General features: G+C 40.2%; 1 protein-coding gene across 3 annotated transcripts in view; it reads right to left on the bottom strand.

Moving 5' to 3' along the window:
* eps15 (epidermal growth factor receptor pathway substrate 15) overlaps positions 1 to 27,866 on the bottom strand; it is a 177,650-nt gene that overhangs the window by 118,834 nt on the left and 30,950 nt on the right. For 2 of the 3 annotated variants that reach the window (XM_078561141.1, XM_078561142.1), the window contains exons 3-10: positions 24,076 to 24,165; positions 19,312 to 19,359; positions 19,060 to 19,155; positions 18,420 to 18,485; positions 17,851 to 17,976; positions 15,198 to 15,257; positions 8,597 to 8,797; positions 6,762 to 6,916 (exon numbers count right to left, since the gene is read on the bottom strand). In XM_078561141.1, the coding sequence (XP_078417267.1) occupies positions 6,762 to 6,916; positions 8,597 to 8,797; positions 15,198 to 15,257; positions 17,851 to 17,976; positions 18,420 to 18,485; positions 19,060 to 19,155; positions 19,312 to 19,359; positions 24,076 to 24,165 (842 nt within the window). The remainder of the gene's footprint in view (positions 1 to 6,761; positions 6,917 to 8,596; positions 8,798 to 15,197; positions 15,258 to 17,850; positions 17,977 to 18,419; positions 18,486 to 19,059; positions 19,156 to 19,311; positions 19,360 to 24,075; positions 24,166 to 27,866) is intronic. The other variant, XM_078561143.1, reaches the window with a different exon arrangement.

Genomic DNA, 27,866 nt, shown 5'->3' with positions numbered 1-27,866 from the left:
CTCTGAATTCAAAGATATTCATTAATTAGTCACCAGGAAATTAACAATAATGGTTTTGAGTTCTCAGGAGACAAACTGGTAGTCCCAAGGGCTTTTCCAGTGACATTATTCACCATAAAACTGAGTATGTTGCTGCCAACTCCCTGACTCTAAAATGGACAAAAACCATATCCCATTAAACACTGATCCACCAGATGGTTCAGAGCTTCAGCAGAAATCACCTAATTCCCTGCAAACATTTCCCTTTTCTTCCCACAAAACCCACTCACACCATAATTTTGCATCTCACACATGGCCAAAGGAAGATCTTCCACTGCATGTGTAGATTGTGGACCGTGAAGACAAACTTTGGACAGAATTATTAACTGCTTCAGTTGCACTGTAACTTTTCTGTTGTTTTCATATCTTCACACTCGTCCCTTGAAGAACAGTGTGAAACATTGGAAAGCGTTGCAGACTGATTAGCAGTCTGACAAGCCTCAACAGAAATACTGCTTCCATGGCCAGAATCATCTTTATGGCAGCTGGTGGGTGGTTAATTCCAAATATTGTGAGGGTATCTATATTTTTATATTTGATTTGTATGTTTTTGAGGCAAAACAGAAACTGAACTGAAAATGAAATTGAAAGGGAAGCAGAAAAGGTAAGCCTAGAAATGAAATTCAACTTCCTAGTTTCTAAGGAAACTAAAAACAAACTGAAATTGGGAAATTGAAACAGAAAGACATAAAAGGACACAGATCATTCCAGCAGTAGTAGCAGTTGTTAAGTTCAATGGAGCAGAGTAACAAGCTGAGGAAGACTCAAGAAGAGGCTAGATCCAGATGCTGAGAATAAGCAAAGATACAGTTGCTGCAGCTGTTTATGTTATTTGAACATAACATTGGTGGATCTATATCATCCAGGCCGGGCTGAGCAGGTTCCACCGACATGTGCCATTTGTGGTGAATACCATGCCTGTGAAATTCGGGTCGGTTGTGTGCTGCTGTTGGCTAGGGGTCAGGCTAGCTCTTAGGAGAGGAGCTAAAATTCTTCATCAGGAAGTCATAGTTTGAAGGACTTTATGACTCGCTGTGATCACTAAAAATCTGAGTGGACTGTTTAGCCAATTCATATGATCTATCTTAGTTGTATTGCCATGTAATGTACAAATTATAGTTTATATTCAACCACAATTTGCCTGTTAATTCATGTTTAATTTGTGTTAATTCTAGATGTTAGGGTTTAGGATAGATAGTATTTAGTGTTTACATTGTTGACTCTTGTATAGCAATTTTTTTCTTGTTTTAAACAGTGGAATCTTGTGACTTCATTCCCTTCATAAATAACTGGGATTTTTAACATTGACTCTTAAAAAAAAGTTACTGGTATCTACCAAGATCATAACAACAGGAAAGATTTATTGCCTCCCACAACCCATAAGATGAGGCAAAATCACCATCATCCGCTGGATGTGAGTATCCCAATAGATGCCAACCCAGACCTCACGGCCAGTCATTATACACCATGATTGTCTGGAACAGAACTCAAAAACTACACTTTCCAACTCAGAGACGGGAGTATCAGCAAAAACTGATTCTCTGGTCGTTTGTTGCTCAAGGGATGTTGCAGGGTGGAAACTGGCTGCTAGATTTGCCTACAACAACATCATCTTATATTATATAGCATGTTTAGTATAATAAAACTTCCCAAGGCACTTCACAGGAAGATTATAAAACAAAATATGGCACTAGGCCACATATGAAAATATTAAGTAAGGTGAACAGAATCTTGGTCAAAAAGGTAGGTTTCAAGGAGCATCTTAAAGGAGGCATGTGAGGTGGAGATATATAGAAAGGGAGTTCCAGAGCTTAGATCCTAGGCAACTGAAGGCACATACACCAATGATGGAGCAAATAAACTTGGGGATGCTAAAAAGGCCAGAATTTGATAAGCACAGATGTCTTAGGGGTTTGTGGAGATTATGGAAGTGGGGGAGCGAGGCCATGGAGGAATTTGAAAACAGGGAAGAGAAATTTAAAATCAAGACATTGCCTGACTGGGGGCCAATGTAGGCCAGCAAGCACAGAGATGACAGGTGAACAGGACTTGATGCAAGACAAGACCCAAGAAGCAGAATTTTGGATGACCTCAAGTTTACAGAAGGTTGAATGTGGAATACGTTGGGATAGTCAAGTCTGGAGGTAACAAGACAGGAGCTGAGATAGGGCGATGTAACAAAGCTGGAAATCCTTAGTTTTTTAATTCTTCCATGGGATGTAAGCGCCACTGGCAAGGTCAGCATTTATTGCCCATCCCTTGAGAAGGTGGTGGTGAGCCATATTCTTGAACTGCTGCAGTCTATCTGGTGTAGGTACACCCACAGTGTTGTTAGGGACGGAGTTCCAGGATTTAGACCCAGCGACAGTAAAGGAACGGCAATATAGTTCCAAGTCAGGATAGTGTGTGACTGGGAGGGGAACCTCCAGGTAATGGTGTTCCCATTTGTCTGCTACCCTTCCCTACTAGGCAGTAGGGGTCATGGGTTTGGAAGGTGCTGCTGATTGAGCCTTAGCAGATGCTATGGTGCATCTTGTCTATCGTACACATTGCTGCCACTGTGCATCAGTAGTGGAGAGAGTGAATCTTTCAGGTAAAGGATGGAGTGCCAATCAAGTGAGCTGCTTTGCCCTGGATAGTGTCGAGCTTCTTGAGTGTCTTTGGAGCTGCGGTCATCCAGGCAAGCGGAGAGTATTCCATCTCACTCCTGATTTGTACCTTGTAGATGGCGGATAGGCTTTTGGAAGTCAGGAGGTGTGTTACTCACTACAGAACTCCCAGCCTCTGACCTGCTCCTGTAGCCACAGAATTAATTTGGCTGGTTCAGTTAAGTTTCTGATCAATGGTAATCCCCAGGATGATGATTGTAGGGGATTCAGTGATGGAAATGTCATTGAACGTCAAGGGGTGATGGTTAGATTCTCTCTTGTTAGAGATGCTCTTGGCCTGGCACTCAAGTGGCAAGTGCATTCGCGCCACATATCAGCCTAGCCTTAATGTTGTTCATGTCTTGCTGCAAATGGACACAAACTATTTCAGATTTTAAGCGATCATGAATGGCACTGAACATTGTGTCAATCATTAGCGAACGTCCCCATTTCTGACGTTATGATAGCAGGAACATCATGGTTAAAGCAGCTGAAGATGAAAAACTCCAGCATGGAGAAATTTAGATGGGTGTTATGATATGGCAGATGGTAACTGCCAGACTGACCAAACCCCAAAGGGAAACTTAGCCAAACTATCATAACAATTTGCAATTTGTATTTTTATTCCGAGAGGGTATGTGTACTGAAGTCAGAAGTAAAGATTCCACGACCATTTTTGGAGATTTTAAATATTAAATTAAAACATTTATTAAAGAAAATAAAACTTAAACATGCAATATTACAGTTACACAGTTAAATTTAGTCTTATAACATTTCTCAAAAGATTTGTACTTAGCTAGACTCACAAAATAACACCCTTTTCCAGGCAACAGTCCTCCAAAGGGCAACTACTGTTGCTATAAGGGAGGTATTTCACCAGCTTCTCTCTCCCTCTCACTTGACAATCAAAATCCAAAGCTTGTAACAAAATCTTGCTTTCTGGAACAACCAGACACTTCTCTGGGGTGGCTAGAAGCTGCTTCCTTCACAGGACTCTGCTCAGACAGCATGCTCTTCAAAATCACATGGCCACACACCTCATATTGTTTTTAATCTTTCCTTAAATACATTTTTTTCCTTTTCATCTTTAAACCCAGTGTTCTTAACTGTCTTCTGAAAGTTACCTTTCCCAGAATCTAAAATCTTTCACATTGTCTTTATGGCCACTACTTTCAGGAAAAATAAACTTAATAACTTTGCTTTATTTATTTATGATCTTTGCCAGTTGTAAAACTTCCTTTTCTCTCTGAAATTCAATAGCTAAAAATTCATTCTTCATTTATCTCCTAATGCAAATTCCTATTCATGCTGTATCTACTGGTATCCCATCTTAGCTCACCCATCTCCACTTCAAAAGTGCTTGCTTTACACCTAACCCTTTGATGATTTAAACCTTGCAGCCTGACTGTCTTCAGTCTAATTAAATTAGTCACACACACAGCCCCTACAAGACTGCTTCACAGTATCCCACAATAATACTGGGAAAAATTATATTTTGTTTACATGGGGAACTTTAATGGAAGTTTGGCCCCGTGGGCTACTGGAAGGGAGGGATGCGACAGAGGCAACTGATTGGAAAGTCATGACCTTAGTGACATAGAAGTCCATGAGCTCCTCACTCTTATTGCTGGAGTAAAGGTTGAAGAGACAGGGGAGAGGGATTTAAGAAACCTACAATACAATACTAACTGTACGTCAAAATTTATCCATAAGTTGTGAAGCACTTTGGGACATCTTGTATACACAAAAGGGACAACATAGATACAAGTTCTTTCTATTCTTGCTACAATTCTAAAGAATTGCATCAAGCTAAAACTATCATCCATTAAAATCCCAGGTAAGTCTGTTAACATCATCTACAAAAGTAGATGCTGTAATTCCTACAGAAATGCCTGGAACGAACAGTTCTGAGAACATTGCTTCTGATGTCACATACCACTTCTTTGTTAAAGGCATCAAAGACTTGGCAGCCACAGGAAACCTTGTTGCACTCTTTTTCCTGCTGAATGAGATACAGCTCAGCCTAGCCTAGCCCCAACTCTAGATTCGGGTTCAATGACAGTACTGCATGACAGTACTGCATCTCAGCACCTGAACATCAACCTGGGAGAAATTGCAGGTCAGAGGTCCAAAAAGCCATCAAGAACCTGAAGAACAAGTTGATCAACAAGAAACCAGCAGTGCTACTAAGATTTGCAAGGATACCGTCACAACAAAGCTCAAAGATCTGTTCAACAAGATCTGGACAGCAGAGGATGTCCCTGACAACTGGAGATGAGGAGTAATTGCCAAACTGCCAAAGGGAACATCAGCAACTGCAACAACTGGAGGGGCATAACACTACTGTCAGTACCTGGCAAGGTCTTCAGCATGGTGCTTCTCTACAGATTGAAAGCTGAAGTGAACAGTGCCCTTCGCAAATAACAGGCAGGCTTCCGAGGTGGCAGATCATGCTGCCAGCTGATCTTTACACTCAGGGACATCATAGATCAGAGCCTACAGTATCAGAAGCCAATTGTTATCAACTCCAATGATTTCAAGAAGGCTTTCGATAGCATCCATCGGCAGTCACTCTGGTACATTGCACAACAGTATGGCATCCTGCAGCAGTATATTAACATCTTCAAAGCCTTGCACCACAACTCCAGCTGCTGCTTCAAGACCAGCACGGGCACCACAGACTCCTTCAACATCATCACAGGAGTACAGCAAGGCTGCATACTCTCCCCATTCTTTTCCCTCTTGGTTATTGATTTCATCATGAGAAAGGTGGGTGTGGGTATAGCCTTGGGTATCCTTTGGCAAACCGGATGATAAACCTGGATTTCACAAACGGCATCGCCTTGCTGGTCAAAGAATTGTGTGTGCTCCAAGACAAGACCAGCAGTCTTGAGAGTAGCAGCACCAAGGTTGGTCTACGCATCTGCTGCAAGAAGACCAGGACAGTGACGGCTGGACGGCAGCAAGGCCTTCCCATCACCATCAGGCAACAGAACATGGAGGATGTCAACCACTTTTCCTACCTAGGAAGCAACATATCCAGGGGAGTCGATGTAGAGATCGATGTCCACTTAAGAATCCGCAAAGCAGCATTGATCTTCCAGCGGTTCCACAAGGTCAGGGCATCCAACACCATCAACATGGCCATGAAGCTATGACTCAACGTCCATATTAGTGCCAACAGCAATCTATGCCAGTGAGGCATGGAAGAGAACAGCAAAGGTGTCACTTAAGCTGGACATCTTTTACCAGCATTGCCTACATAAGATTTTGGGCATCACATGGAGATAGCATCACCAAGAAGAAGGCCTACAGACAGCTGGTCAGAAGCACCTGCGGAACATCATGATGGAGAGATGACTGCGACTGGCAAGACACATACTTCGACTTCTGGGCTAACACCCTGTCAGAGTGGCAGTAGAATGGACACCACCAGGCGGAAAAAGAAGGTGGCCGGCCAAAGAAGACCTAGTAAAGGAGGACATTTAAGGAGGACCTTCAAAAGCAGGATACCGCCTGGGCTGGGGTGAAAGGGATTGTGATGGATTGGGGCCACTGGTCGAGTCTTGCTGCCCATTGTCCTACACTGGACTAGAGGAACCAAGTCTAAGAAAGAGTCATTACATCTACCATTTATCTTCACATAGGTCTTGAAGGCGATTTCATTGTTTGCGTGTGACCCAGATAAAGTGCGCTGGCAAACTATTCTACTATATAGGACTTCACAGCTGAGCCAGATTCTGTCTTCACCTAATGCTCATGACAATGAATTCATTTATGAAACACATTGATACAAAGAATACAATAGAGTTGGTAACCTGGAAAGCTGAGATCATACAAGTTGAATATATCTTGAGAAACGTACAACTTTGCTGAATAGTAATCAGGAACAGATGATTTATTTTGCCCTCCTTAAGCTTAATGACGATCAGGCTAATTGCAGCACTAAAAAAATTTAAAACTTCTTAAAAATAAACTGAAACTGTAACAAGTCAAAGGGACATTTAGAACTAGTTCTAATTAGTAGATGAAAGAGATACCACAATTATCACTAAACACATACTGAACACTTACCAGATATGAGCCAGTGTCGCTGGAGGTAGACCCGTGGTGAGAAAGAAGTCTTTGACCTCTACCCCAGAGACAAATCCATCCTGGTCTTTGTCAGTTTTCATGAAGATTTCATCATATGTTGTTTTGTCAGTTGGTGTGACAACCCATTTTACGGCCTGGAAAAAACAGAAAACACTGCTAAAACTAACAAAGTTCAGAAATCACATGATACACTTTATACTAAAGTAAAATATTGCTGATTCTGGAAATCTTAATGCCAGAAATACTCAGCAGTTTTGGCAGTATCTATGGAGAGAAGAACAGTGTCAATGATGGCCTTTTGCCAGAAAAGGGAAAAACAGATATGTCACAGATATTAAGCAAGTGCAGAGGGAGAGAAAGAGGTGATGCAGAAGAACAAAGGGAAGGTCTATGATGGGATGGAAAGCAGGGGACATTAAATGGCAAAGGGATGGTGATGCAAGGCAAAAAGGGGTGGCAATGGGGCAAGTAAAGATTCAAAAGACGGTTTTATTGGATGTGTAAACATATTGATTTTACTTTGAATTATGAAAATTCAGTGAGTATGATGCTAAAGATGATATTTGAGTGAAGATTATTACAATGAAAATAATCACACCTCCAGGCTCAGATGATACATCACTCGACATAGTGCACCATGCCTGAAAATGGATCACCAGCAACATATAGGTTATGATTGTGTTTTGTACAAAAAGAAAGCGGGTTATATTGGGGAGAAATCCAAATCAAGTGAAACTATCCCTGGAATCCACAACATACGCTGTTAGAAACCCTTGCATTTTACAATTTGAGACAAAAATGAGAGTTTAAGACAAAAAGAGCACATTATTCTTTACCTACATTGATTGCACAGTAAACAAGATAACACTAACACCAAGTTTTACGGCATTACACTTACTTGCCCTCAGCATTTTTTTGTATAAAATTTTGCATGAGTGAATAGTGAGTAAACAAGATCAGGCTCAGCTACGATAACTGCCAAATTTGAACAGCTGACACAATACTGAGGGCCACTCAGGAAGAATGAATACTTGTGGAGGGCACTCAAAGGTTACAGAGACCTGTGGGACCACACTCCAGCATAAATTTGAGCAGAAAAAGCTTTGTGCTAAAATCAATTCTTCTTAAATGCCACAGATTAAGATCACACATACCTGTTAATTGTATAAATTGAAATTAAGGACATACAGGTGGAAAGCAGTGATTGAATGGTTACTTGAGCACATATAAAGAGACATTTAATGGCACAAGAGTGGAGTAACGGGGTATATCCCTATAATGTTTCACTCTGAATAATCTATCCCAAGTAAAGACTGGCTTTGAATTCTGCCTTCACCAACTGGCTATCAGGAATATAACAATACCCAGAGTCTTACAAATGTTGTTGAAGTTCAGCCTGCTTTCTCGTTTGGTATTCTGCTCCAACTTTCCTAAGTTGTGGGTTTTTTGGCAAACAGTGGGAGATAAGGATTGTAAATTAGGTGGCAAAAGTCATCCAAATCAATGTAAGGTCTAACGCAAGTTAGGTTAACAAACCACCAGAAGTTTGTAATTGGATCAAAACAGAAATGATACTGTCTCTAATTTTGAAGTAATATCAGTCACTGAACACCAAAGTCAGAATAAATTTGCAAACTGGCACATCTCTATATCAGTTGCTTTCAAGCAAAGGGCAAACATACAAGCATGTCAAACCTGGTTTGGGGGAGATGTGTCAGAATCTCTTGTGAACTGCACAATCAACAATGTATTTCGTTAAAATCAACAAAGGAAAAATGGTGTTGAAAAGAAAACACCATTATTACATGTACTACCTGGACAACTGGTGTTTTAGAAGGTAGAATTCCCACAGAGGGCAAGGGCTGTCGGCTTTCCTTGGAAGTAGGTGGAGATGGAATGAGTGGCACTGAAGATGGAACACTAGCTTTTTTCCTCTTTGAAGGTGGTACTAAGGCAGGCGACAAGGAAAATGGCACAGGTTCCTTCTCAAGAGCACGGTAAACCAAGTACATGGCCTTTATTAGAGAAAAATTATACTGAGTCATTATATTAAAACAATTATATTACAGTTCACAAAAATACTAAATGAAGCACAGACTAACGAAGAAACCTAACTATGGATGTAATCAGGACAACAGCCATACTTATACAATGATATCTAACTAGTACATCAGGGACAGGAATGGCAGAAAATAAGTTGTAATGGTACCCATGAACTATGTCCTTAGTAAACTCCTGAGAAATGCTTGCACTTTCATCAGATGCCTCAATATAAAATATTAATTAGAATCCATACATTTCACAGATTACAACAGGGTTGTTAGACAATCATAGCCCACATTTATTTCACTGAAGGAAGTGTAATGGTGACCATTGAGTTACTTGATTTCTGTAATGTGAATCTTGCCTGCTTTCACACATCTACACAAGGGAATATATATATGTGGGAATTAAATAGTCAACAAAATTCAGGGAACAATCAATTGTATTCCTAACAGCAAATTTTAGATTTCAATGTGTTCCCAACAGAAATTGCATGAGAGTTTGAGTCTCTTTTGCCCCTTCTTAAACACATCAATATGACAAGACTGGGCACAGCTGTGATATCCTATAAACTTGAATATTTTATGAATGGCTTGGATAAACTTGGTTGCATCCAATAAAGGAAATATATTTGGCTTTTTTCTCTACCACATGTCTCGATACACCTGAAATATATTCTTTTAACATCTATATATGGGTACACAGAGACAACTAAATAAGTGACAGCTATACTACAATAGCCTGATGGAAAACTACATAGACGGCATGAAATATCATCAAACTGAGGGGAAACTAGCCAAAGATTACAGCATTACAATCATCCCATATAACCATTTTTTATAATGAATGAACATATTTTCTGGAGTTTTTAGGAGCTGATTAGGCTGCATTCTATTTTGAGGCAGTTTTCACAATTACCATCATGGTGGACAGCAAAGCGGTGGGCTGCACATATTCAATGCGGAAGGTATCTACAATATTGGATACCAGGTTCATGGTGTAGTCAGGCAGTGTAAATACAAAAAATATAGTAATTAGTAATAAAACATTATTTTGATGCTCCAGCCCACTATCAGTGCTGATTTTGAGCAGATCATTAAATGTGCAAGGTTATTCTGAAGATGGTAGGGTTAATTCTGAGCACCCAGTGGGGAAATGGAACACTTCCACACTGGGAGTACAGATATCTCAAAAACAGCCCTGGTGTTTTTCCCTTTGATTATCATCAGTCTCTACAGGGAAGCACCAAGCTACCAGGCAACACAGCTTGGATGCAGAATTCATCATGTGGTGAACCACAAATACCTTCAGCCTGCAATTCAATTCTATTTTTAGTTGTAATATCGGCAGTCACAACCTCCATGACAAAGCAGGGTGTACCAATGCAGAAATTATCTTTAGACGTTATGCCCAAATTGTTTACTGTCCATTAGCTACACATCGCAATGGCGGTAAGCCATTTTCTCTGCACAGTAAAATTGTCAAGCTCAACAGTCATAATTTGAGAGATGTCAGCCTTGGCTCAGTGGCTGCCATGTTTTTGACAACAGTGGCTACATTTCACAAGTACTTCACTGGTTGTAAAGCGCTTTGGGACGTCCTGAGCAACGTTCCCTATGATTTTCTTTGAATGCGTGGATGATTTCTTCAAGTGCATGGCCCCTTTAAATTCTTTTGCACCACCATGTATGGACGGTAATTTAAAGGGGTTGATTTTTGCAACCGGGGTGGGGATTTTAAAGTTTCTGTATGGCCTGTGTAGCCATTGTAGTTTAGAGTGAACATTGGTCCTGAGGTTGTGGGAAGTGCTCTATAAATACAAGTCTTTCGTTTTCAATCAAATACACTCAGGTACAAAGTTTGGAATTGACTTAATAATGACATTATGGGGTATGATAGCATAGCAGTTATCTTACCAGACCAATGATCATGAGACATGAATGCTACTCTCATCTAGGCAGCTGGGGAATTTAAATTCAGTTAATTAATTAAATAAATCTAGAATACTAAGCTTACATCAGTACTGGTAACCAGGAAACTACATGTTGTTGTGAAAACCTCCCCGGTTTGCTGGTGCCTTTTAGGGAAAGAAATTTGCCATCAGATATGGTCAAGCCTATACATGACTTCACAGCTATAGTGATGTGGCTGACACTTAACTGCCCTCTGAAGTGGCCTAGTGACCCACTCCGTTGTATCAAAACTGCTACGAAAAATTTTAAGAATAAATACACCAGATGGGCCACTCGTATTGACCTAGCCACCAAATTTAAAGACAAAAAAGTATGCACAGTCCAGTCAATGCTGCAAAGTCCTCCCCACTAACATCCAGGGGCTTAAGCCAAAATTAGGAGAGCTGTCCCACAGATGGGTTTTTCTTTTTTTCATTCATTTATGGAATGTAGGCACCTTTGGCCAGGCCAGCATTTATTGCCCAGCCCTAATTACCCTTGAGAAGGTAATGGTGGGCTGCCTTCTTGAACCGCTGCAGTATATGTGGTGTAAGTACACCCACAGTGCTGTTAGGGAGGGAGTTCCAGGATTTTGACCCAGCAACGGTGAAGGAACGGCGATATATTTCCAAGTCAGGATGGTGAGTGGCTTGGAGGGAATCTTCCAGGTGGTGGTGTTCCTATGTGTCTGCTGCCCTTGTCCTTTTAGATGGTAGTAGTCATAGGTTTGGAATATGATGTCTAAGGATCCTTGGTGAGTTGCTGCAGTGCATCTTGTAGACAGTACACACTGCTGCCACTGTTCGTTGATGGTGGAGAGAGTGAATATTTGTGGATGGGATGCCAATCAGGTGGGCTGCTTTGTCCTGGATGGTATCAAGCTCCTTCAGTGTTATTGGAGCTGCACTCATCCAGGCAGGTGGAGAGTATTCCATCACACCCCTGACTTGTGCCTTGTAGATGGTGGACAGGCTTTGGGGAATCAGGAAGTGAGTTACTCGTCGCCGGATCCCTAGCCTCTGACCTGCTGTTGTAGCCACAGTATTTATATTGCTAGTCCAGTTCAGTTTCTGGTCAATGGTAACCTTCCAGGATGTTGACAGAGGGGATGCCATTGAATGTCAATGGGCGATGGTTAGATTCTCTCTTGTTGGAGATGGTCATTGATTGGCACTTGTGTGGCACAAATGTTACATGCAATGACCATCTCCAACAAGAGAGAATCTAACCATCACTCCTTGACATTCAATAGATCTACCATCGCTGAATCCCTCACTATCAACATCCTGGAGGTTACCATTGACCAGAAACTGAACTGGACAAGCCATGCAAATACTGTGGTTGCAAGCGCAGGGGATCCTGTGGCAAATAACTCAACTCCTGACTCTCCAAAGCCTGTCCACCATCTACAAGGCACAATTCAGGGGTGTGATGGAATATTCTCCACCTGAATGGATGAGTGCAGCTCCAACAACACTCAAGGAGCTTGATAAAAGTGAATATCATCAGCAAACATATAGAAGTTGACCATCATTGGCAGGCATGGGGTTTTCAAGTGGTAGAATGAGGATAAGGAAGAGGAGAAACAAGGATAGAGCATTAGGAGATTGACTGCTTAGAGGTGGAAAGAAAATACTGTTCAACAACAAACAGCCTTGGCCACTGCAGTTAATATATTCTCTTTTTTTTGTACAATGTTCTTTGCAGCTTTCAAGGCAAGCAACAGTTTCTGAAATCCTGCAAGTGCTGTACTTCAATTCAACTTTCTGACATTAAGTCTCGCAAGCATTTACAAACGCTCCACATACTGTACACACGCATGGATTCTGCTCATCTTCCCTGCACAGGCTACGACTCCATACTTGCTCCCCCGCAAACCAAGTTGAATCCATTTCTTACATGCACTTTGGATGCCATACCTCCATATTACACAAACAATAATATGCATTTAAATAGTGTCTTTAACTTAGCTAAACATTACGTCATTTCATAGTTGGGGATCAGACCCAAGTAGGAAGGACTGAATGCATCCAAAGGCACAATCACAGGATTAGGTTTAAGGTGGTTGTTGAAGACGGTGAGAAATGCAGCAAAGCAAAGGGATTTGGAATTGTGCACAATTGTTGAGCCCAAGAGAGTATACAGCAAGGGGAATAGGAACAGGGGTGAATGTGTATTTTCTGGAAGAATCTGAACAGGAATGTTTCAGTCACCCACAACAACCTCTTCCCTTCCCATGCAAACACAGGAGATGTAACACCTGCCCTTTTACCTCCTCTCTCATCACCGTCCAAGACCCCAAACACTCCTCCCAGGTGAAGCAGCAATTTACCTGTGCTTCTTCTAATCTAGTCTACTGTATTCATTGTTCACAGCATGGTCTCTGCTACAGTGGGGAGACCAAACACAGGCTGGGTGACCTGTTTATGAAATACCTCTATTCACTCCACAAGCATGACCCTGAGCTTCCAGTGGCCTGTCATTTTAATTTTTCACCTTGCTCTCATGCTGACATTTCTGTCCTTGGCCTACTGCATTGTTTCCAGTGAAGATCAGCAGAAATTCAAGGAATAGCACTTCATCTTTCAATTAGGCACTTTACAGCCTTCTGGACTCAACACAGAGTTCAACAATTTCAGACCATAATCTCAGCACCCATTTTGTTTCCTTTTCTTTGCATATTTTGGTTTTTCTCTATTTTTTTGCTTCAGTCAGCACCACACCAGGTCGAGGCATATCTTTTGTTTCTTTTCTTGCCCCATCACCATTCCCTTTGGCCCTGAAGACTAACTCTTCTGTCTCTTCTTCAGTCTCTCTAATCTTTCACCCTATCCTTTCTTTTGTCCTTGTCTCATCCAATCCATGCTCAAAACCTATTACATTTCTAACTTTTCCAAATTCTGATGAAAGGTCTCCACAGATGCTGCCATAAACTGCTGAGTATTTCCAGCATTTTGTGTTTTTATTTCAGATTTCCAGCATCTGCAGTATTCTGCTTTTCAATGCTTTAGTTTTGTCAGTATGTAGCTGAAGAAAATTTTTCTTCATTCGAAATCTGGACCCAAGTAGTCAGATAGTGATTTTCAGGTGTGAACTAGAAGATGGTGGCTAGAGCGGTAAAGGCAGATATTGATGGAAGCTGTCCCTGTTTACAGATAATGTGACCAAGGTGCAACTTGCAGATGATAAATAGGAAAATGTCATTAAAATTGTTTTTAACTGTCAAATAAAAAGCTGAAAGTTTCCAGGTTCTACTGCAGTGTCATAAGAAAGCAAGAAGGAAAAACCTGCGAGTAGAAACGGATCAAAAACCCAAGTAATATTTATTCGCAACATCGCTAAATCTCAAGGAAACGAGCAAAGGACCGAAGAAAACTGCTTTTATATATAATCTGGCACTGAGTTTATTAACTTCTGCACCACACAAAAATGCTGTGAATTGTACTGCAGAAAATAAGACATATCTTACCAATTACAACATAGTTCATTCATTTCTAATTTAAAAATAAATATTCCTTGATTTTCACTTCCACAAGAACAGAGGTACAATCCATAAAACTCAATTACAGGAATACACTTCAAATTCTGTTAGCTTCTGCTAGCAGGCAAAAGTGCATGCATATATTTGGCACTGTCTAGCTATTCAGGGAATGCAATTTTAATCTTTAGCATCAAGAGCTGATAAAATAATTCATGACTGAACATCAGTGGATAAATATCCAAGTCAAATCTATGAAATTTTATTAGAAAAACATATTCCCTCCCTCCCTACAATCATATTCCAAAGCTTGGGTTTACGTTTACTGCCAAAAATTAGCCCAGAGATACATGTGCATCGTTTAAAGTACAAAAGAACCAAACCATAAATTCCAGCCATAAAACACAAATGCTGGAATAAACTTTAAGGAAATAGTAAATTTTAGGATCAGGAGGCACTATAAACTGGCAGTTGTTCTCCCTGTTTGATATTAGAATTCTTAACTTTCCACATGTCAGAAAGCAGATAACTGAATCATACAAACCACAGAGATCCCAAATTCAATTCCACTTTGCACTGCTTTAGCTACTCTCAGCTGAGATGGGGTTTAGGGTGGTGGTACTACCACTACTTGGCCATACTACTCAAGATCTGCAGAGTTGCTATTTCCCTTCACTATTCAAAGATCACTGTCGATGTGTAGACATGATTGGACTTAATGCGCCTAGCAGCGAAATATCCTTGGCCACACTGCATATGAATAGTGACCCAAGAATGTTGGGTACTTGAGTGAGATATCAGAGGCTATTTTTAAACTCAATACAGCCTTGTTGCACATTCTATATTGTAAATATAATATATATATATTATAATATGTAAATAAAATCATCAGACAGCCTGTTGCACCAAAACAGATATCTGTACAATTAATTTGCAACTTACAACAGCAAATTCATCTCGGTCTAATAATCCATCACGATCAGTATCACTGAGGTCCCAGACCTAAAAAACAATTAAAAAAGGAAGGTAAGGTTTTAACCAGCTCAATACTGAACATTCTTTCTAACTCAAATTATCCAGGGCCAGAATTTGTTCTCAGCTGCGAACAAATGGTGTGAGCTGTTTATTACACCGCTCATTGACTTTCTATGGAATTTTATACTCAAACTTACAGTGATTAGAAAGCTATTCCAGCACAGTGCCTTCGACAAAAGTTTGGAACCTGTGAAACAGGACCATCAAATCAAAGGACTGTTTCTAAGCAACACAGAATCTGAACCAGGAAGTAACGGTTAGAATAGTTAACCCAATGTCAAATCAGTTACAGAAAGCAAAATAAAGAGAGGGAAAGAAAGATGGGATTAAGTGAGAGAGATAAATAAGACCAAGAAAAATTAAAATTACCTTTTCTTTTTTTGAAATCTCCAACAATAATTAAAACCTGAAGAAATGAGACTCCACACTTGTAAAATTTTCAGTGCCAGAGAGGTTATTTGGTAGCAATTAAGGCTTATCATGTCATTAGAAATTTAGAATGTATAAAGTTCTGACTTTTTTGTGACGGGTTTCATAGATACTGTAATACAAGAAATACATGAGTGTAAATACCAGGAAAAGAGTGATAGGTTGGGTCTCCTTTCTCTCACGATAAGGCTGAGGGGTGACCTAATAGTAATCTTGAAAATTATGAAAGGTTTTGATCAGAGTGGACACAGAGACAATGTTTCCTCTTGTGGGGAAGAGGCAAACAATATAAGACAGTCACCAAAAAATCCAATCGGGAATTCAGTATGCTTAAATGTAAACGTGTTTAAGGCATGGTTGCAGGTGCGTGCAAGAAATCTTGTTGTGAGCTTGACACCATCTAGGACAATGCAACCCACTTGACTGGCATCCTATCCACCACCTTAAACACTCACTCCCTTCACCACCAATGTATGGTGCAACAGTGTGTACCATATACAAGATGCACTGAAGCAACTCATCAAGCCTCCCTCAACAGCGCCTAGAAGGACAAGGGCAGCAGACAACACCACTACCTGCCAAGTTCCCATCCAAGCCAGACACTATCAAGACTTGAAATTATATCACCATTCCTTCGCTGTCACTGGATCAAAATCCCGGAACTCCCTCCCTAACAGCATTGTGGGTGCACCCACACCACTTGGATTGCAAAGGTTCAAGAAGGCAGCCACCAGCACCTTCTCAGGGCAACTAGAGATGCGAAACGAATGCTGGCCTAACCAGCAATGCCCATATCCCATGAAAGATTTTTTTAAAAGTATGAGCATGTTCTCTCATATATTAAAAGTATTTCATACATAAGGATTTAAGAGTTCTGGAACTGACACAGCAGGTTTAAAATTTGGCTTCACATTCTGCTGGAGTTATACTGCAGCTGATGTGAACTAAAACCAGTATCAGATGCTTTCCAAAGAGGAACCTCATATAGCTAGGCTTTGGACTAGTCAGAATTTGATATCCAAGTTATACTGCCAATTTTGCACTGATGCACATCCAAGAACACTTCACAACAGCATGATAGTGGCAATATCACGGCCGCCATAATTCAAATATGCAAGTTTTGGTGTGATTATTTCCTACAACAAATGTACAATTTCAAAATTTGCAGTTGACACGAAACTTGGAAGTCTAGTAAACAATAAGGAAGATAGTAATAGACTTCAAGGAGACACAGACGGAATGGGTTAACACATACCAGGTGAAATTCAATGCAGAAGAGCGTGAGTTGACATATTTTGGTAGGAAGAATGAGGAGAAACAATACATGCTAACTAGTATAATTTTAAAGGAGGTACAAAAAGAGAGACTGGGGGCATTTGTGTACAAATCTCTGAAGATGGCAGGACAAGTTAATAAAATATATGGGATCCTGCACATTATAAATAGCGACACAGAGTACAAAAGCCAGGAAGTTATGCTAAACCTACATAAAATGCTAGTTGGGCTCCAGCTGGAGTATTATGCCCAATTTGGGCACCCCATTTCAGGGAGAACATGAAGGCTTTGAAAGGGGTACGCGAGAGATTTATTAGAATGGTTTCAGGGATGACAGATTATAGTTACATGCATCGACTAGAGAAGCTGGGGTTGTTCTCCTTAAATAGAGACACTAAGAGGAAATTTGATAGAGGTGTTTCAAATATCAAAGGGTTTAGATAGAGCAAATAAAGAGAAACTGTTTTCAATGGCTGAAGGGTTGATAACCAGAGGACAGAGATTCAAAGTGACTGGTAAAAGAAGCAGAGGCAACATGCGGGAAATCATCTTTTTATACAACAAGTGGTTAGCAGTTGGAACACACTGTTTGATAAGGTAGTAGATACACATTCAATAATACCCTTCAAATGGGAATTGGATAAGTACGTGAAGGAGAAAATGTTTCAGGGATATATCAGGAAATAGCAGCGGAGTAGCACTAACCGGATTGCTCTTCAAAGAAGCCGCTTAGATTTGTTGGACTGAATGGCCTCCTTCTATGTGTACTGTTCTATGGTTCTCCAGCAACAAATAGCACATAACCCGAATTACCTTTAGACTGTTACACAATATGCAAGCATTATATTGCTCTTACCCTTCCCAGGACATCCACAGGAAGCTTAGAATTGAGAAGCACTGGTTTCACTTTATCACCAGACAGGAAACCATTCACAGGATTAAGGCTGTCAAAAATTATATCATACTTTGCCTTTTCTTCCAACTGCAATTCATAAATTAATATATATAAGTTAATAACTATAAATCAAGAACTCTTTTTTTTTTACAAATGTCAATTTACATTCATATTTTAACTAAAACTATTTACAATGTTATAACTGAAGGCATTTAAAGGAAAACAACTTAATTCACAAGTTTGATATTTCACATACAAAAACTCTAAGGGTTGGAAATGTTCACAATTTTAGTAACTGTTTTATAAATTTCTAGGTATTAACAATGGAATATTGGAGAGATTTCCAGAAAGAAAATTAAAAACCTAATCACCGAAACCTCTACTCGATGCATGTAGCATTTTATTTTTAAAAATTATTCTTAAAAGATAATTTGTCAAGCACATCCCACTTTCAGTCACAGGTCTTTTATTAGATAGTCAAAAATCTCAAAAGAGGCCTATGTTAAAACTCAACATTTAAAATGCAGTACCTTCACAGCCCAGGGAACATCAATAGGTGCTGAGCCACTAGTCGGTAATGGACTGTTTCTATCATTCTAAAAATAAAAATGACAAGGTTCATAATTAAGATTTGCAGTGATCTTGGTAGAACAAAAGTCAAGTCAACAATATCCTCATTTTGTTCTGCAAAAATAAATCAATCTCATGACTCTCTTGCTTTAGCTCCTTAATGCATAATTAGTTTGGAAGTTTGGAGAGGGACCAAAAATCATGATCATTTGAAACAAAGACTTTTTTGATGTAGGAGGCAATGGAGGAGACGGGGGGAAAGGAAGAGATTCAGGAGGGAAGGACAGGATGAGGGAGAGAAGAGCATGATGGGGAAAAGGTGGGTAGGGCAAAGGGATGGAAACGTGGGGGAAAGGACGAGAGAGAAAGAATAGCTGAGAGAGAAAGAGAGACAAGAAAAAGAAGCAAGTTTACATTCCATCAGTCTGGACTGAATTTAAGAACAGTACTCAGACACTAAAAGATACTTACTGCATTAGTTCCCCTTTGAATGAAATGAGAACATGTAAATTCCAGGCTGAATTCCTGAACGGGAGCCAAAAGGTCAAAACTCTGCTGCCATTTCAGATTACAAAGAATATAATAAATGAATTTACTTACAAATTTTGGTGCTGGGGCAGCAAGGTGCAAATTGTTCAGAGAAACCTCAAGTCCATTTTGTGCACAGCCTACAAGCCTTAAGGCAACAAAAAATTCCTAAAGAAAATAAAATGAACAATTAAATAAATTGACTCATCGTATGATCAAAACAGTCAAGTTGCAACAGTTCTAAGGATACATGCTATTGTACAATACTAAGTAAATCCAGCAGCAGTTAAAATTTTTCTGAATTTAAAATCTAAACAAAAATACCTGTTTGTTTAAAAACCCCTTTCCATCCGCATCAGCTAAATCCCATATCTGAAAAATACGCAATTGGTAGATTAAATACATTGCACATTTTCCTAGGATCTTTTAAATGTTACTACAGTCTATTGATTGGTATTCACAATTACTATAACAGTATTCTGCAACCTGCAACCTTCGGAAAACTACAGTAAAGTTCAGAAAAATAAGGCAAAATTCAGTCAACGAATTTTACCAATACATTTTATCAAAAGTGACCTAAAAACTAAATATACTTTAGGCCATGCTATTCTTTTTGCCTTTGACTTTGGGATCTTTATTAGTCATCCATACAAAGCTACAATCAGAATAAAATAGCAAAAAGGTAGGATACCCTCAAGTTGGTTCAGACATGATACAGCAGAGGATTATAAAGAGACAGTTATGATATACTTGCAGTCTAAGGAAGTATAATAAGGCCGCTATTGATTCCATACAATACTTATTGTATTGATTAAGCAGTCCACTTAAGAGCAAGGCGAATCCACATTCGCATTATTTTGATAGCAAAGCATCAAATGTAAATTGGATAGACGATAGACAAAAAAGGGGTATGGAAACAGAACTTCTGATAGTCCACACTTGGCGATAGAAACAAAAAGTAACAAGAGCAGACAGAAAGAAATAAATGGAAAAAAAGGCAAGTGAAGATGACAGATATAAAAGAGGAAAAATTGATGAAAAAGTAGCCATGTTAACAAACAAGCGGCCCCTTATGCCTCCTACCAAGACGAAAGACCTTATACTTGGACATATTGAATTTCATTTACCATTTTATCTGCTCACTCAGCAAGTCTGTTTATATCATCCCATATAACTGCTGTAGTCCTCTACGTTATTCACGCTGCCCAGTTTGGTATCATCTGGAAATTTCAATGCCCTACCTCCAATTTTGAGTCCAAATGATTTACGTACATAGTGAACAGAAATGATCCCAGCACAGATCATCATAGACACTAGTTCCTACTCTCAGACTGCCAGTCAAATCTTACTCTGTTATCTGCTTTACAGCCAATTTTCAATCAATTCTGCTCCCCAGCCCCTGACTCCTCATGTTCTGATAAATCAAAGGTCTTGTGAAAGTCTAGGTGTATCACATCCACTGCATTGTTCTTGTCTGTTCTGTTATTTCATGAAATTATTCAGTAAGCATAGTTAAACATGACCTTCCTTTTAGAAATTTATGCTAACTTTTCTTTCATTATATTCTCTGTTGCTAGGTGTTTTGCCGTCTTATTTTAGCAATGATTCTAGCATCTTTCCCACCACTGATGCCTGGTCTTTAGATCCCGGGAGGGGTTTATCTCCATTTTTGAAAATAGGAATTGCATTTGGTCTCGAAACATAAACTCTGTTTTTCTCTCCACGGATGCTGTCAGACCTGCTGAGTTTTTCCAGCATTTTCTGTTCTTTCTTTCAAATTTCCAGCATCCGCAGTATTTTGCTTTTATATTATAATTGCATTTGGTGTTGTTCAGTCCTCTAGCACTAATCATTTTTCTGTTAAACTTTTGTACTTTTTCCTCCATTTCTTCCCTAGTTTATTTAAGTACACACAAATACAATTCATATTCTCTGACTTACTGCATGCAACATCATGGAGATTGACCAGGAATATTAAAAAACTTGCACCTGCAAACACTGGACTTATTCCATTATAAATTCGTGGTCTGAAATTTCAAAGTCAGGGTCAGGATTGGAGGTGAGCGGGCCAACAATTTGGCACTCCTGCCATTATGTCAGTGCAGCGCCACCACAAGCCATTTCAGAGACGCCAGGTTGGGTCACAAACAACTACCCGCCTGTAAGAAGCGGGTAGCCAGTTTAGAGCAAATTAATTTAATTATGGAGTTTATTATGGCCCCATTCCATATGGGAAGCCGACATTGGCCTGGATCACAGCCAAAGCCAACATAGTGGGCTCAGGTCAGGAAAGGTGGCTGTGCCTGAATCCACCAGGAACCACCACACCCCTGCACTGGAATGACTGCAAGGCCACAGTTGCAGCCACTGGCTGTCCCATGGAGGTAGTGGTTGTTTAAAAAATAAAAACTACCTGGCCTACTCCCTCTCGCTTTCCATCTTCAGATCGGCAGCACCACCTTAGCCTGAGGGGTTGCCGAACTGAGAGTATGGTAGGCCCCCCATTAGCCCTCCAATCTTTGGAGCCCATTGGCCATCCCTTATTGGACGGTGAGCCCATTCCCTGGCTTTCGATTAGCCATTCCTTTAAAAATAGTTGTGGAATACGCCATGAGTGGTCAGGACCTGTAACTGGTCCCCACTTTCGGAATGAAAATTCACCCCACATCCACATTTATAAATGGGAATGGTAGCACAATGATCATGTTTTGGGACTGGTAATCCAGAGGCCTTGGTTAATGATCCAGAGAGATCAGTTCATATCACACCATAGCAGCTGGGGAATTTAAATTCAGTGAATTGCATAAATCTGAAATAAAAAGTTAGCATCAGTAATGGTGACCATGTCACTGCCAGATTATTGTAAATCCAAATGGTTCATTAATGTCTTTTTGGGGGGGGGGGCGGAATCTGCTATCTTTACATGTTCTCTCCTCTATGTGATTCCAGAGCCATAGCAATGTGGTTGACTCTTAACAGCCCTCTGAAAGGCCTAGCAAGCCAATCAGTTGTCAAGAAACATGGGCAATTAGTGATGGGCAATAAATGCCAGTGACACCCACATCTCAGAGTTAATTAAAAAAATGGAAACTGGCATAAACTCGTCATGGTATGTTAACACCTTTCCATTAATGGAGGTGCTGCATAATCACCACTAGTAAGAGTATATACTTACAGTGCAACATAAGCAGTTTTCCTTATAAATGTGAGCATATTACTTATAATGGAATTGTGAAAATAAAAGCAGAATGCATGGTTTTAACATGAAGATTGTCACCACCTGATGACATTTCCTCTGGATTATGTGCACAGTGACATGAAAGATCATTTAATATATGCAGTTAATTCACATCTTGCATCCAATTCACCCGCTTAAAAAGACAATTCATTATTTTAAGAGCAAACAAGAATGAACTAGCATTTTTAATGTAAATTCATACACACGAACAGGAAGATGCTACAGGTACAGGGGGATGCTAGCTCAAAACAAAACAAACAGGCATGCAAAATAGTCTCGTGAAAACACCAGCTCCTCAGTTTTTTTTCATGAAATTGCTGCATTTGCTCATTAACTCCTAATTAAGCCCGCTGCAGAAATTCAAGACTGCTACTTAGTAGTGCAAGTATATTTTTAATGAGGAGATTTATGTTTCTCCATGGCCAAATATAAAGTTATTCACTTTGGTAGGAAAAATGAAAAAAGCAGAGTATTTTTGAATGGAGAGACTGGAAAATGTTTCCACTGAGAGAGACCTGGGCATTCTTGCACATGAATCAGAGAAAATTGACACGCAGTTACAGTAACCTACTGGGAGGCAAATGCTATGTTAGCTTTTGTTACAAAGAGATTGGAGTATAAGAGTAAATAGGTTTTATTACAATCATACAGGGCAATGGTGAGACCACACCTGGAGTACTGTGTGCAGTTTTGGTTCCTCAAGCAAGGAAGGACATATTGCCCTTGAGGGAGTGCAATGAAGGTTCACTAAACTGGTTCCTGAGAGGTGAATGTTCCCTGGAGTTTAGAAGAATGAGAGGTCATCTAATTGAAAACATACAAAATTCTTAAGGGGCTTGACAGGGAAGGTGCTGAGAAAATGTTTCCACTGGCTTGGGAATCTAGAACATGAGGCATTGTCTCAAAGTAAGGCAAAGGCCATTTAGGACTGAGATGAGAAGACATTTCTTCAAAGAGTTGTGAATATTTGGAATTCTACCCCAGAAAGCTGTGGATGCTCAGTCCTTGAGTATATTCAAGACAATTTATTCAAGACAGGGGTGGATAGATTTTTAGGTATTAAGGGAATTAAAAGATATGAAAACAATGCAGGGAGGTGGAGTTGAGGTGGATCAGCCAAGATCTTACTGAATGGCAGAGTAGGGTCAAAGGGGCTAATTTCTGCTCATATTTCTCATGTTCTTATGTTTCTGCAATACCACTCAACCTCTCTGGCCCAGAAAGGGAACAATTTAAACTGTGGAACCTAATTCCTAAAGGTAGTAAACTGTTGTAAGCAAAGTTCAAAATTTAAAATTCTCATTCCCCTTTATCAGTTTGCACTTTCCTCAAATTATGCGCAAATAATTTGAGCTGAAGGGCGATGGAGAAAATCTAACTTATGGAGCACATTTCCAAGTGCCCTGCTCCAGCAAAATCTAAGGCAATAATTATTCATTGAATGGGGTAAAGCTAAATAATATGATGATCAGTGGGATTTGACATTCTGGTTCACAACATATTAAAAGCAACACCTCAAGTGGAAGACTGAACAAGAAAAGCAAGTTTTAAATTCTACAGATTACTCAAAAGGAGCTATAATAGGATGAATGTAGGTAAACCAGGTAGGAGAGAATAAAGTTAGTCCAGATAAAATAGGGAAATGACAAACAGGGAACAAGATGGAAATTTAGAAGGGAAAATGGCAAACAGAATTTTTTAAAGGTTTAATATTACAATACTACAACTATTTACTAAAATGAATAATTTACTTGTTTCAGTACTATGGGACGTACAGATTATGAAACTCCATTCATCAACGATTTAAGTTCAGCACAGGAACCAGAACGATAACAAAAAGAAAGCTGTACCTTTCCAAGCACGAGGTCAGATAGGCCAGACCTTTTTAAAAATGAGGCAGCTTCTGCTGCTCCGACTCTTCCACCATTCACTGTATCAATCTGTAGAAGTGAAAGACAGAACACTGGAAGTTTTAAGCATGGAATTGTTCTGCTCTATTCTACACACATGTTTAAAACAGAATGTCCCTTGGTGGTAAGAACAGTGCCTGAACTTGGAAGAAGCACCAAAAGTGAAGCTGTGCACTCATCTCCAAGACAATAAGCTGCAAGACAAAAAACTGAAAAATAAAATTCTTTAAGGCGAGTTAGCCCTGGTCATGCTCACCCACTTGCCAGTAGAGTTGCAGGGTAATGTTGGCCAAAGTCTTGGTGTCAGTCACCTATCAACTCTTTCAAGCATATAATGCTGTTGCAGACTAAGAGGGGAGAAGTAAATAAAAACTGGGGGGGGGGGGAAGGGAAAGAAAAGGTAACAAAATACACATGGTCTTATATAGCTGCAAGTGTGAACAAAGGAGAATGTGCCATCATAGGAAGCCAACATAAACATAGAAACATAGAAACTAAGAGCAGGAGTAGGCCATTCGGCCCTTCAAGCCTGCTCCGCCATTCATTATGATCATGGCTGATCATCCAACTCAATAGCCTGCTCCCGCTTTCTCTCCATACCCTTTGATCCCTTTCGTCCCAAGAGCTATATCTAACTCCTTCTTGAAAACATACAATGCTTTGGTCTCAGCTACTTTCTGTGGTAACGAATTCCACAGGCTCACCACTCTCTGGGTGAAGAAATTTCTCCTCATCTCAGCCCTAAATGGTCTACCCCATATCCTCAAACTGTGACCCCTGGTTCTGGACTCCCCCACCATCGGGAACATCCTTCCTGCATCTACCCTGTCTAATCCTGTTAGAATTTTATAGGTTTCTATGAGATCCCCCCTCATTCTTCTGAACTCCAGTGAATATAATCCTAATCGACTCAATCTCTCCTCATATGTCATCACAGGAATCAGTCGGGTAAACCTTCGCTGCACTCCCTCTATAGTACATCCTTCCTCAGATAAGGAGACCAAAACTGCACACAATATTCCAGGCATGGTCTCACCAATTGCAGCAAGACATCCCTGTTCCTGTATTTGAATCCTCTGGCTATGAAGGCCAACATACCATTTGCCTTCTTTACCGCCTGCTGCACCTGCATGTTTACCTTCAGCGATTGCTGTACAAGGACACCCAGGTCTCGTTGCACATTCCCCTCTCTCAATTTATAGCCATTCAGATAATAATTTGCCTTCCTGTTTTTGCTACCAAAATGGATAACCTCACATTTATCCACATTATACTGCATCTGCCATGCATTTGCCCACTCACTCAGCTTGTCCAAATCACAGTGAGGCATCTCTGCATCCTCCTCACAGCTCACCTTCCCACCCAGCTTTGTGTCATCTGCAAGTCTGGAGATATTACGTTTAATTCCTTCATCTAAATTATTAATATATATATTGTGAATAGCTGGCGTCCCAGCACTAATCCCTGCGGTACTCCACTAGTCACTGCCTGCCATTCGGAAAAAGACCCGTTTATTCCTGCTCTTTGTTTCCTGTCTGCCAACCAGTTTTCTATCCATCTCAATACACTACCCCCAATCCCATGCGCTTTAATTTTACACGCCAATCTCTTATGTGGGACTTTGTCGAAAGCCTTCTGAAAGTCCAAATAAACCACATCCACTGGCTCCCCCTCATCAACTCTACTAGTTACATCCTCGAAAAATTCCAGTAGATTTGTCAAGCATGATTTCCCTTTCGTAAATCCATGCTGACTCTGTCCGATTCTGCCACTGTTTTCCACATGCTCAGCTATTAAATCTTTTATAATGGACTCTAGAATTTTCCCCACTACCAATAGTATACCAATACACAACACTTCTATTAGCCAGCTGCTCCTGTAAAATAAATGCCAATTGAAGCATATCATACAAAATTAATTTAAAGGAAAAACTTAGAGATAATAAATATAAACGAAATTTTTGTTTCTGAACATTTGAGACTAGGTAAACTACACTGCTCTCAGATAAATGTCAACTTCTTTTCCAGAAGTCATCCCTTATTAGAAAGGTCTGGGGAGATATATGGCAAAGTTCTTGTCTGTCTGTACTGTTTTGAGTTAATGTTGGAAACTCCTTACTAATCTCCAAAATGAAGGAAATTCAAAATGAGACCTTAGAACAGAAAAAAACACTGTTCAATGAAAAGCAGCAACTAAAAACAGAAGCAGTGAAGAAAGAAATTATTGTGGTAATCATCCAATAAGGAACTAAAATAGTGTCAACAATTACACAAGAGGTTACTGTAAACTAAACATTTTCAAATTAAGGCCCCATCAGATATATGCTGTAGGCATTTTACTAAGGAAAAAGGATGCAGGAATTAGTTTGCAAATATTTTAAATTATTTTTGTGTCAGATAAATGGTACAGTTCAATGCATTAGCATTCCAATATCCCAAGCAGCCATCCTTTATTTGCAAACCTCGAGACTGCATATTCCCAGGAGATTCCACAGCCAAGTCAAATCCTCTGTACCCACCCAATGTCTACATGTATACACAGTCTCTAAGGGAGGTCACTGACAATGATCAAGGTTGAGAACCTGAGCTGAATTTGTTTGCTCTCCCTGGGTCATGCCGGTTGGGGGGGGGGGGGGGGGGGATGTCAGGCGTCAGATCAGGTCGGGTTGGGTTGGGACTGCCGGGGGGGTGGGGGAAGAGTCCATTGCAGGTTGGGGGAATCCCTTAGGTGGGGTAGTTGGGGGGTGAGGAAAGACCCCTGGTGGGTCCGAAAGGTTTGAGCAGTCCCTTGGTTGGGGTAGTCGGAAGGTGGGGGGAGACCCCTGGGGGGTCGGACATGGGAAGTCCCATGGGGGGGTGGGTACAGGGGAGTCCCCTGGGGGTTAGTCTGGGTCTGTACAATAGTTACCAGAAGTTAGAAGTGGTTTTAATTCTTCTAGTGTTTTCTGGGTAACTATCGGTGCAACCCAGTCGGAACCATCCGAAATCTGTGATTTAACTCACATTTTAGGATTGTTCCCAGTGCAGGGCAATTTCCCAGGGGAGGCTTGCGCTTCCGGGCAATGCGGTGTAAACCTTACCTGTGAACTTCCGAAGGGGATTCCCCAGCGGATCTATGGGATACCACACCCCCCTCCCCCACCCCTAATCCGCAGCTGGGGAGCTTGGAAGCTATGGCCTGTTATGTTTTTGCAATACAACAGGTGAATAGATTTCTGCGAGAGTGCTGACAGGATCATGGAGTATCTGAATGGTTTCTGGCTTTTCATTCATAGTTTGAACTATTTTCCATTTGCACTAATTTTCATGTTTCTTTCCCCCACGACCCCTGACCCCCCACAGCTCTGACCCCCTCAAGTGAAAACCTGAGCATAATCAAGCAAGAATGGCAGATGCTGTTTGTCAACTTCAGATATCCCGCCTGGGGGTCAAACATTTTTCCTCTAATCCTTCACATCAAAATTAAAATTTGTAAGAATCTAATAATTAAATCCTGTATGCATAAATTTAGTTGCTGATTTCAATTCTTCTCAGATTATTTAACATCAGGTTATATCAGGTTAACTTAAAAAACACAAACCCTAAATATCTGATCATTTACGTACCAAAATAAACTGTTGTGTACCTTCTCTGTATCAGCGAACTGTATGGTGATCTAATAGGCACTAATTAAAAACTATTGTAATTCTGTCTTCCTGACTCTCTTGTTATAGAAAAAACTTAAGAGAGAAC

Source organism: Cetorhinus maximus, chromosome 17 (genome assembly GCF_964194155.1).
Source record: "Cetorhinus maximus chromosome 17, sCetMax3.hap1.1, whole genome shotgun sequence".
NCBI lineage: Eukaryota > Metazoa > Chordata > Chondrichthyes > Lamniformes > Cetorhinidae > Cetorhinus > Cetorhinus maximus.
This window is presented reverse-complemented; position numbering and strand designations above follow the sequence as displayed.